General features: G+C 37.2%; 1 protein-coding gene across 2 annotated transcripts in view; it reads left to right on the top strand.

Moving 5' to 3' along the window:
- Positions 1-1,426: 1,426 nt before the first annotated feature.
- U2SURP (U2 snRNP associated SURP domain containing) overlaps positions 1,427-12,499 on the top strand; it is a 39,657-nt gene continuing 28,584 nt past the window's right edge. For both annotated transcript variants that reach the window (XM_087872647.1, XM_034439301.3), the window contains exons 1-3: positions 1,427-1,706; positions 8,783-8,830; positions 10,477-10,575. Coding sequence is in view for 1 of the 2 variants with exons in the window: in XM_034439301.3 (XP_034295192.1) it covers positions 1,662-1,706; positions 8,783-8,830; positions 10,477-10,575 (192 nt within the window). In the remaining variant the exon portion in view is untranslated. The remainder of the gene's footprint in view (positions 1,707-8,782; positions 8,831-10,476; positions 10,576-12,499) is intronic.

The following is a 12,499-nucleotide window of genomic DNA, read 5'->3' as shown; positions in this document are numbered from 1 at the left end:
TTAATTGCCAACAGTACACAGGGTTGCAATTTTCAGTATTTCTTGAAATGTTTCTAAATTTTCTAAACCCAGAATTTCAAGTCTGGTGGCATAGGTATTTTGTTACGAGCAAAGGAGTGGAGGACTCTTCTTGTGAAGTATTTCTGGACACACCCAATTGTATTAATGTCCAATATGCAGTGCAGGTTCCAGACAGATAAGCTGTATTCGAGAATTGGTCTAGCAAATGTTTTGTATGCTCTGGTTAGTAGTGTAATATTACCAGAGAAGAAGCTACGCAAGATTAGGTTTACAACCCTTAATGCCTTTTTGGCGATGTTGTTACAGTGGGCTTTGGCACTTAGATCATTTGATATGAGTACTCCAAGGTCCTTGACAGAGTCAGGGTCATCTACAAGGTCATATCCACTCAGCTTGTATTTAGTGTTCTGATTCTTTTTGCCAATGTGTAAGACAGAGCATTTGTTGGTTGAGATTTGGAGTTGCCAATTTTTTGACCATTCGGACACAATGTCGTGGTCTTTGTGAAGAGTAGCAGCATTGTTGGTAGTGTTAAATAGTTTAACATCATTGGCGAAGAGAACATAGTTACTTATAATATGATCACAAAGGTCATTTATGTATCGTATGAAGAGTGTTGGTCCTAGAACGCTGCCTTGGGGGACACCGCTATTAACAGGTGCAGGATTTGATAGGGCACTCCCTATTTTGACCACTTGTTGTCTGTTGACAGAAACACAGTTATCCAATTATGGAGGAGTCTGGAGATGCCATAGGATTTTAGTTTTAAAAGTAGTTTGTCATGTACCACTGAATCAAAGGCTTTACAGAAGGCTACTTAAACTGCATCTATTGCTTTGCCCTGATCAAGATTTGTAGTCCATGTTTTTGCAGTGTAGTAGTTGTAGTTGTACACACACACGTTGTAATGTTGTGTGTATATGTGTATATGTGTGTGTATATATATATATATATATATATATATGTTGTATATATATCTTCTATAATGCTACTTTCTTCCAAACTGCAGTCCCAATGAGTGAAAATATATCCCCTTAAAATTACCAGTAAGGAAAAGATTGTCCTGTGAAAATGATTACATGCAGTCGTTTGACAATTCTTGATACTATTCAGTGATGTGTGCAACATCCTTTTCCAATATTGAGCCCTCTAGGTGGTTGGGGATTATGGAACCTAAAATCTAATATACAAGATTAGAGTTGGGATGCAAAGATACTGAAATTTGGAGAGAGGATTACAAGGAAAAAAAAGGAAATTGTCTTTTTTCTAACGCATAATTTTTCAGTTTCTCTGAAAAGCAAGTTGATTTTGCGTTTCTCTTCATTTTCTAGAGAGCCTGCCGCTGAATCAAAACTTGGTGACAACCAACGCTCTCAGAAAGCCACGACGCCGCTGCGAAGCCAGCGCTTCGGCGCAGAAAGGACGCTCTGACGCACTCCCCGCCTTCCGGCCCGCAGGAAGAGGAGAGAGGAGGAGTTCAGTTTTGTCGCACAGGCTTTCCAATCGGTCACATCTTCCCGCCAGGCTATCGATTCATCATGCCTTCTTCCCCCTCTTTCCCATTGGAGTCCTCTATTCGATCGGTGGAATCGGTGCTCGATTCTCCTCCGCTACGGGTTTGAGCGGGGGAGAGAAGCAAGATGGCGGACAAGACGCCAGGCGGTTCGCAGAAGGCCAGTGGGAAGGTGAGGCCGTTTGGGGGAAGGGAGGGGGGGGATCGAGTTAGTCGCGTTGCGATTCCGAGGAAAGCGGGAGTCCCGAACGGAATATATTTATCTGCAAAGGACTTGTGGGGAGATGGCTTGGAGCCGCGTGCCGCGTCGGGGAGGTGGTGCGCAGGCAGGCGAGAGAGCAAACTCGCAGATCGGCTTCATGGCCTATTCTTGCCGCCTCCTTTCCCTAAAATCCAGCCGATTGTAGAACTCGTTGGATTGAATGGGAAGATAAGAGGAATTGCGTGAGTTGAAATTAGAAGGCCGAGTCACCCCCCTCCTCCTCGTCCTTAATTATTTTGTCGGAGATCTGGAAAGTGTTTCTCGCTTCTACTTCCTCTCATCGGCTCTTTTACAATTTAATCCAGTCTTGCCCAAACTAACGTCCTCTGGGTGTCATGGACCACAGTTCCCATCATCCTGTGGCTATGCTGGCTAGAAATGGAACATGCCTTAATTTCTCTGCGGTATGCGCCTAGGAGGCAGTAGATCTGTGGGATTTAGACGCATTTGAACATTTGTTTCTTCTGCCTAATTTATCAGATCTAACGTCTAATTCGAAATTAAACGTTTCGGGTGGTTTACAAGCTCTCAAATGCAGCGATTTGCAGCTCTCAAATGCAGCGATCATAAAGCATCTCCAGCAGTGTTTGAAACAATATTAAAAGTGTGTATTTTAAGAAAGAAAAAAATAGTAGTAATTTAATTAGTGCTGTTTGACCATGAAATGTGTTGTTATTCTACATATGGCTGGCTGAACAGTGTGTTTGGAGTTGCCTCTAAAGGATTAAGCGATGGACTGTCCATATTTTCCTTGGGAGAAAGTTCTGTGATTGGGGTGCTGCCCTTTAGAAGGCTCTGCTCTTGGCCACTGCTCTATCTACATCTGTGAGCTAGTGGGACCATCTGATCTTAATGGGTGGTAAAGATGATTAGGGGGCTGCAGGCTAAAACATGAAAAAAGTTTGGGGGAATTGGGTATGCCTATCCTAATGAAAAGCAGGACTGGTATGACATGATAGCAGTATTCCAATATTTGAAGGGCTGCCACAAAGAAGAGGGGGGTCAACCTATTTTCCAAAGCACCAGAAGGCAAGACAAGAAAGTTTCTTGAAGAAACGGTGGAAACTAATCAAGGAGAAAACCAACCTAGAACTAAGAAGAAATTTCATTAACAGTGAAAACAACTAACCAGGCTTGACTTCAGAAGTTGTGGGTGCTCCATCACTGGAGGCTTTTAAGAAGAGATTGGACCCCCAGTTGTCTGGAATGATATAGGGTCTCCTGCTTGAGCAGGGGGTTCGACTAGAACACTTCTAAGGTCTCTCCCAACTCTGTTATTCTTTTACAAAAGCAAACTTATAAAAACTTGGAATCTACTTAAGTAGAATGTTTTCCTTTTTGAGAGTTACCCACTTGCTTGCTCCCTTCAGCTTGGAAAGCTTAAGTCTCTCACAGGGTGGATTTGATTTAAATCGAGTTGATTTAAATCACAATTTAAATCATGATTTAAATCACTAGTAAAAAGGCTTGATTTAAATCAACTCGATTTAAATCATAATTTTTAAAGAGCAACTGTCATCTCTGCTACTCCTTTGACCTACTGTTGACTCACCGATAGTCCCAGTGTTGCAGAATATACAGCCTCATGCTACATAACTAAACTCCATTTCATGCTGAATAAACTAAATTATTTATGTATCTTAAATAGAAAACTATCTTACGATAGATTTTTACCCCAAAATTTTTTTATTAAAATAAATTCGATAAAAATCAAAAAAATCCGATTTAAATAAAAATCTGATTTTTTTGATTTTTTTAAAAAAATCATTGATTTTTATCCACCCTGGTCTCTCACTAGTTCTTTATAGCATCCAACCTGTCATATGATATTCAGTTCAAATTGAGCTCCCCAGTGTTGTTTTTATTAAAATGTATCTGTGTTAGTGATCTTTGAATGCAATTGATACTACTAACTGAAATAAATATACTAAATGAAATAGCAAAGCTGTGCTATTATTAAGCCTGCTTCATGGAGAATAGTTTGTATTATATTGTATTCATGTGTAACTGAGTCTGAATTCAACTCTTTTAAACTCAACTCAACCCTCCAAAATTAAGTATCAGTAACATTGAATTCCATGGAAATGTATCAAAATGTAATACATGTGTTGCAATTTTTTGAAGCATGAATTAATAAAACAATATTGCCTTGCTTTAATTTTTTCAATTGTCTTGGCTGCGTATTTTACGATTTTTCTGCTTACCTAATAATTTGAGAGAACAATATAAACTATAGCAGCTTTCCCTACTATTGTAGCGAATAATGTGTTTGCACAGCAATGTATCATCCTTCTCATCTTTTATTCCAATGGCCATATTGACTTGGAATTTTGAAAAGCAGTACTAAACAACATCATTTGGGGGAAAGCTGTTAAAGAGCATAGCATAAGTAGTAAGAGATTGCAATATAACATAATTATTAGTGATAATTTATTAAGCAGAATTTCAAAATCTACGATCTAACTTTCTGAGGAAAAAAAAGGTGAGGTGGACTGTCCACAACCATGCAGTTCAATAGATTAAAAGCTTTATCTATTTGGGAGCACTGTTTAGCCATTCATCATGACTTTCCCCACATTGATGTCTCCTTCTTAAGACTGGACAGTGCTTTTTTGAAAGTAAAGCCTGGCTATCTGCAGTCAATATTATGGTTTAACATTTATGTTTTGAAAGTGGAAGTGAATTACTATTGGAAGTCATGAATGAGAGGTTTACAAACAGTTGGGTTATTTTAACAGTTCAAAAAGTTTCCATGCTGGCCTGTTGCCAGATGACTTATTTTAAAAGGGCTAGAAGTCTCCTTTTATCACTAATCTTTGGAATATGGAATGTTTCTTTTCAGCCAGTGTTACAGCCTTTACAAGGTATCTAATGTAAATAAACTTATCCTTTATAAATACTGGATTCCTTTTACTAAAGTTAAATTGAATGTCTCTCCATCCAAGCTGAAACATAGATTTGTTTGTGGGGGGTTGCACAAAGATTTTGTTTTTTGAATAGTAAAAAATAGTTGATGGACCCTGTTCTAGTTTGTAATGTTTATGTAGTGCTCACTAGGATCTAATCTGCCCTATATATAAAACAATATCAAGCAGAACAAGGTCAATGCAGACTGGCAGAATGATCCATTATCTGTCTGAAACCTAGACAATTTTAAACATCTGCAGTCTGAAGCACAGAACAGTGAGAAATGCAAGGTGAGTGATGGGAAGAAAAGTTGAGTAGGTGGATCCCTATGCAGATATACATGCCACCTGAAAGTTCTTCAGCACCCTAAAGGCAGTTTTTATGTTCCTTGTAAAACAATATGCTCCCCCTGCTGTCATCAGATGGGTCAAGGCAGATCAAAGACCAGGATGGACTGAAGTGAAGTTTTTTCCAGCCTACCTGATAAAATATCCACAGCTGATTCTGAAGTCTTAATGCAGATTCCTCAACTGATGATTGTGAATGCCCTAGGCCTGCTTCTCTCTACTGATGAGTTCAAAAAAGCTATCTCACAGATTAAGTCAAATTGAGCAAGTTTGGTCTAGTGGTTAGAAAGCTGGAGATTGTGAGTTCTAGTCCTGCCTTAGCCATGGAAGCCAGCTGAGTGACTTTGTTCCAGTCACTGCCTCTCAGCCCAACCCATCTCACAGGATTGTTGTTGTAAGGAAAATAGGACGAAGGTGTCTTGGATATGTCCTCTACCTTATTTGTTAAAATAACAAAGGTAGGATATAAATAAGTACAAAGCAACAGGGCCAAATGGCATTCCTGCTGAGGTCTACAAAGCACTAGACCCAAATGCTTTATGGGCATTTTAACAGTAAGACATTGTGCCTGATGACTTCTGTGATACCCTCTTTATGGCTCTCTGTAAAAATAAGGGAATCGGATTAGACTGGGGAAACTTCAGGGGTATCTTACTACTGTCCATTGCAGGAAATATTTTTGCTGAAATATTCTCCTGAACAGACTTGTCACTGATTTGGAAAGGAACCGGTGTGACTCTCTGGTTCATCCTGAGATGTTATCCTGAGAGGCCCAAGGAAATTTGTGAAGTTGATTCAATTATTGTACCAAGAAAAGACAGGACAGATCCTTTACAGTGGTGATGCATTTGTTATTTGCAGTGGATGAAGCAAGGCTGTATGCTAGCCCAGTCTTGTTCGATGTAATTTGCTTGCATTTGTCACATGCTACCTAGGATCTGAAACTTCCATCCAGTGTCCATCTGGTGCCGATTGGATGGCTTTCTCTTTGATTTTTGCTCTTGAATACTTCCATTCAATAAACCTTTCCTGATTACTGTATCTCCCTGCAGCACAAAGACAGTGATATACAGTTGATACTGAAGAAATCTCAGATGCTGCCTTGTTCTTTAGCCTATCAGCCTGAAGACTAAAGCAGCGGTCCTTAACGTTTCCAGCTTTGCAGATCAACGGTGGTGGTGGTGGTGGGGAGAAGGGGATGGTTCTGAGCCACATAAGTGGTGGGCACGCATGCAGTTCCATTTGCATGAAAGGCGGGCACACCTCCATTTGCACTGCTTGTGTAAATGAAACTGCATGTGCAAGTGTACTGACCCACCACTTGCACAGCCCAGGTTGGGGTTCCTTGGACTAAAGTACTTTACCAGCCTATGCCAAATACTAACCCTGGAGAACCAAAAATCATTGCTGACAAATGTAAACAGCTTCAAATACTTGGGAAGCATAATCTTGAGTGATCTTTAGACAAAGAAATTGATTCCAGGATCAACAAGACACTGTTGATCTGGGTGGCTGCAGACTGGAGTGCTCAGTCAATACAAAGTCCATATCTCCACAAAGCTGAACATTTACAGAGCTGTGGTTATCCATTTCTTCTTACTTGGATATGATTCTAAACCAAAGATGTATTAAAGAACTAGAGAAATTTCTCATACGTGCTCTCCTCTCCATCCTTGGCAAGGTTGTCACTTCAACCTAGATGTCTTAGATTGCATGAAAAACTCAAAAGCATTGGGTCCCTGATTATCAGAGCCCAGATGAAATAGCTGGGACATATAATCAGAATGGATGCCCACAATGTGCATCACCAGTTGCTCTGTGATGTACTGGAACTGGAAAGAGACCTTGAGATTGCTCACACAAGTGCTAAAATGCCGTTATGACATCTAGCGAAAGGAACCAGATGTGACAATTACTGACAGACTCCACTGGCAAGCTTTGTGCTATGAAGTCTCCACTGGTTTTGAAGACAGGCACTACCAAAAACTAGTAGTTTGAGTGGCATCACAGAATAGTTATTATAATGTTATATATGTTATAATGTTATAACAATGGACTTCCAGTGCCCCCATTGTGTTAGACTCTGCTTCTAGTCTGGGACTGCAGCGCCATCTCTGTGTCCATAGATGAACTGCACAATAGCATATCTTTTTCAGACCTGAAGAACTGCCTATATGAAGAAGATTTTATTTTAAATATTAACTCCTCGTGACTAACGGAGATGGCAAGGTTGCTGCCAAGTTTTGGATGATGGCTATCAGATTTAAGAAGTAGCAGAATTACAAAAATAAGATATTTATTTAGAAATTTTTATATTTCTGGTACTTATCATTTGTTTTTTTAATGCATTGTTTCATTTTTTATAAGGTAAAACACCCAGAGTCATTGGGAATCCACAATTCTTTATGTGAATGAATAAATGAGAAAGAACTCTCTTTTGCTCAAAGTGCAGGACAAAAAAAATGGATTATAGGAAAGCAGATTCCAATTGGATGTTAGAAAAACATTCCTAGGAATATTTTGACAGTAAAAGTTATTAGTGATAGTCAGCTTCCTTTATTAAGACTAGACAGCCACTTATTAGGATGCTTTAAGTTGCATCCCTGCAATAACAGGGAGTTGAACTCAGTGGCCTCTGAACCCTTCCAACTCTGAGATTCTATAACTGTAGTCTGAACTGTCATCTGGATTTGGCCAACAATTTTAAGACAAACTGTAATGCAACTTAATGTGTTCTGTCAGATAGGCTTATAGTAACTGCAGCAAGATTATTATATATCGAAAGTTGGAAAAGCAATAATGCCTACAGTGGAAGATTGGATTATAAAATCAACTGAACTTGCAGAAATGGCAAACCATTTTTGGTCAGAGACAAAAATTGCAAAGACTTCAAAAGGCAGGAAACTTTATATGGACTTTTTGTTCAAAGAAGAAAATATTAATTGATGTTTTTGGGATGAAGAGTTTAAGATGATAGAAAGAGTAGCAGAAGACATGATTGTATGGTTTTTCTCTTTAAAAGAAAACTTTTTTATCTTTTTAAATCCTGCTCATTTTTTATATTTTACTATTGTGAAAAATTCCAGTAAAATATATATAAAAGAAAAATGTATTTTAATCCTACAATTCACACAATATTAAGCTGAGTTCTCTGACTGAACTTCCAATTATTTAGAAAATTATCTTTAAAATTTGAAGGAAAAGCTAAGTTATTCAAATTTTACCATGAATATAGTATTATGAATTGAATTAAGTGAAGCATTCCTTTCAGGTTTTTTTCTTTGCATCTTGCCCATTCATACCTGCTTTCAAAAGTGATTTCTATTATATTCTGAGCAAATATAAGACTTTCAGTTCATAGGACAGTTATTAGGATCATCCTTTTTGGAAAAAAACCCAGTACTTAAGCAGTTCATAATTCCAAATGCTGATAACAAATTAATCATCCTTGAGCTGCTGCTTCATATTCTTAGAAGAAGACTAAAATCCTTTATTTAATGGTACAGTACAAGCTTTATATCAATTGGAGAATTGTAGAAATGTGAGTTCAAATTTTAAAATAATTATAATTGGATAATAATTATATACTAATATAATAAATAATAACAACAACAATATAAAACCTTGTAAATTTTGATTAATATTGGTGGCCGGTTAAAATGAAGACTTTATGCCTATATAAAAATAGTAAATGCTTCCTGATGGTGATTGTCATATTTCTGCCATTTTTAGGCCAGAATTACAGAGTCAGCACGATCCCCTGGATCTCCAGAGCCTCCGGTAAGTTTATAGTCTAAGTGGAAATTCTGCTTCTGCAGTGGATTTACAGTGACATATACATATAAGCTATTAACTTTTTTTGTGTGGTTTTATTTTAGAAGCAGTTACACTAATCAGTTTATGTAGAAATATAGTTCTATACCTCTTCTGTTTAATAATAATGGAACTTTGATTACAATAGTTTTTTTTAATTAAAACCTGTACATTTATTATTTCAATCGTACTATGCATACTATGCATAAAAAGCATCAATCAATCAATCAATCATTAAAAGGTTCAAGTAAAATTGTTGCACCACGTTATGATAGTTCATAAAATGAAAAAATATAAAGCAACCAATAAAAGTGATTGTCTAAAACAAATCATAAAAATTTAAAGAAAAAAAATTATTACAATCAATGGTCAACTAAGTAAAATACACAAATATACCATCTTTCCCCCAAAATAAAACATCCTCTGATAATAAGCCCAATCGGGCTTTTGAGCTCATGGCAATAAGGCCAAGCGCTTATTTCAGGATTCAAAAAAATATAAGACAGGGTCTTATTTTCGGGAAAACACAGTACTAAGAAATAGTGTGAAAAGAGTGGTTTTCTTGTTGAAGGAAACACCTACATAATCTGGCTGGATATACACATTTAGACATTTTCAATTTCATGTCACTCCAAGATACACAAGAGAAATATTTTTTTTAAAAAAGTGTGCCACTTCACATTTGGTGAAGACCTCCAGCTTGCCCTGAAGATGACACTAACTTTTAAAACCCTATATAGTTTGGGTCAGGTTACCTAGAGGAGTTAATTTTTCCTGATTTGCAGTAACTCAGTCTTGCATACCATTTTCACAGACAGCTTTGTATGGAATACAGTATAGTCTAAATGAAAGACTACTTTAAGTGTACATGATGGTAAGGGAACTGTCCTAGAATCATGATTTGCTATTGTTATATCCGCCTCAAGTCAAAAAAGGCACACTTGGGCCTTCTATGAACCCTTATCTATGCTGAATTCAAAGTTTCTTCTAAATTATATAGCCAAACCAGGTCAGCTAATTATGTAAACAAACCACTAACTGTAGCTATCTTTTATGTTTGAACACATGAGATGACGTGGGTAAGGTATTAATCTGTTAGACCAGGACTGGAAATGCCAGGTTTTAGTCCATATTCAGCCATAGAAGCTCATTGGTTGACTTGGGTCACTTACTTTCTGTCTGCCAAATCTAATACCCATGGTCATTGTGGGCATGTGCATGTGCCCGTGATAGATTGTGCATTTAAGTTGTTTTGAAGAAATGTTGAATCTTACGTAAACCAGAAAGAGACATTATTAAGATAAAAGCAAATTAATTTGAATTTCCATTTATCTTTGAAGCAAGGCAGGTTTGCTTAGTGGCACGCAAAGACATTCTGTGGAAGGAAGTGTAGCGGTAGTCCTCATTTAGCAACTGTCTCAGACAGCCACCACTTGCACTTATAGTGGTGATAAAAAAATAACTTTGTTTTCATGCTAGACTACAAAAAAAAGCTGATTTTCATATTTGTAATAACATTGACAACATGTATCCTGTTCGAATAACAGAAGAATTTTGCTTCAGGTGGTAAAATTGTATTGTTATGAACCTGTTAATATTTTTCTCTCTTTCAGCCACTCTTAGAAAGCAAACTTAAGGCATTCAGTATTGGCAAAATGAGCACTGCCAAGAGAACATTAAGCAAAAAGGAACAGGAGGAATTGAAAAAGAAGGTAATTATGACAAGGAATTTGACAAGTCATCTCTTGGGATTTTTTTTTTTATCAATGCAGCAATGTTTTATTAGAGCACATTAGCTCTTCCACCTTTCTTACTGATCAACAGCTAAGAAACAGCAATAAATCTATGAAGCAACGTTAAATCAGTGGAGATTTCATTGGAATATCATTGCCAAGCATTCCTAGGCAAAACTACTTGGGTCCTGAAATAGTATCCTTGACAGAAACTATATTGGTCTGCTAGTTGTAACACTTCCATCTTTCTTTCCCTTTCTTCCCAGAATACTTTCTTTAAATTTCTAGCTGTCTTCTCCTTTTGCCAGCTTAGCAACAGCCTCATTTTCCTATGAGAAAGTTATGAAAAACTACAATGTGTTTTGTAATCTCGGAGTTTGTTGACAGTTAGAAAGAAATCTTATCTAGCTGAGTATATGTGTGGCAGGATAGCAGAGAACAATAGAAAAAATTACTTACTGTTTTTCTTCCTAGACTGTTATCAATAAAAAACTTTATTATGTAACCCTTCCTCCCAAAGAAAGGAAAAGGAAGATTTAATAAGAGCATGGATTGTCTTTGGGAACATGTTCTGTTCTTTGCTTTCACATTTTCTCTCTTGTTGAGAGGCAAGTGAATTTTTATTATGGGCATTACAAATAAAAGCATTAACAACAACAAGAAGAAAAATAAAATTTAAAAACAGACAAAATAAAACAGTGGGCAGTTACAGTCTGCCTTATTTTGCGTACAGTATAACAAAATTTGGCTACATTCATAGAAAGTACTTTGTACTGTTACAAATAACAGCAGTTGTACATAAAAGAGATCAGCATTTCCTGCACATTTTATTAGGTGAGGTATTGTAAAGTGAGTCCATGAGTCCTTATAGAAGGTACAGTATAACAGGACATGAGCTGCAGTTTCAATGGACCTTGTCCACGGGCACAATTTATTTTATTTATTTATAATTTATATATATTTATTTATATATATCTTACAATAGGATAAGTCTGGGAGGCTTACAGTCATAAAAATATGTCTGTACATATACAATTAAAACATACATAATTAAAACCAGACATTAAAACCTAAGGACACATGGGGAGAGTGGATGTGAAGTTGGAGGAGGTAGAATCTGTTATTTGATCAACCACCTGCACTGTGCTGTTACCCCACTGGGGCTCCAAGCCAATTGGCAGAGCCATGTCTTTAAGCCTTTACAAAAGGATAGAAGGGTTGGGGCCAACCTCACATCAGGGAGCAAGTTGTTCCAGAGGGCAGGAGCAACTTCCTCCTGGACCTCACTAGCTGGATAATCGGGTTGATGGGACCTGCAGCATGCCACCTCTGCTGTTTTTTGGCCACAAGTGGGACAGGCCAATCCCAGTGGAGTGAGACCGTGACTCATGGTATTTTTTTGTTTTGGCCCTCCAAAATTGCTCTGGGAAGTGCATTGAAGTTAATGCCCTTTGAATTTTTGAGACAGTTAACTCCCCCTCTCAACTCTCAACTCCCCCTTTAAAAGGGGGAGTTGAAAGGAAAACAATACTTGTTTTCCTTGCTATACTTGTTTCTGATTTTGGTTAAAATGAATCTAAAGTTTTTTTTTAAAAAAAACTTGAGTTAAAATTCTCAAAATTATTGAATCTGACTCGTTGGAGATAAAATATGTACTGTATCAATATATTTATTATTAGCTAACTTAATGGTTTGTGATATACTTACACTAAAGTGGACCAATTCAAGTTTTATCTTCAGATTGCAATATGCTTGAATGGGAAGTTTACATGCTCTAATTCATTATTATATTATTTGTTCTCAGTGGTGAAATCATTATGAAAAACCTTGAATTGGAACAAACTTCCTGGGAACCAAGTTCATTTTGATTTAAATTTAGCAAATGATATATGCCATGTTCATA

This window comes from Pantherophis guttatus, chromosome 6, assembly GCF_059756535.1.
Source record: "Pantherophis guttatus breed Tessera chromosome 6, ASM5975653v1, whole genome shotgun sequence".
Classification (NCBI taxonomy): Eukaryota; Metazoa; Chordata; class Lepidosauria; order Squamata; family Colubridae; genus Pantherophis; species Pantherophis guttatus.
The sequence above is the reverse complement of the archived record's forward strand: the minus strand, read 5'-3'. Positions and strand labels throughout refer to the sequence as shown.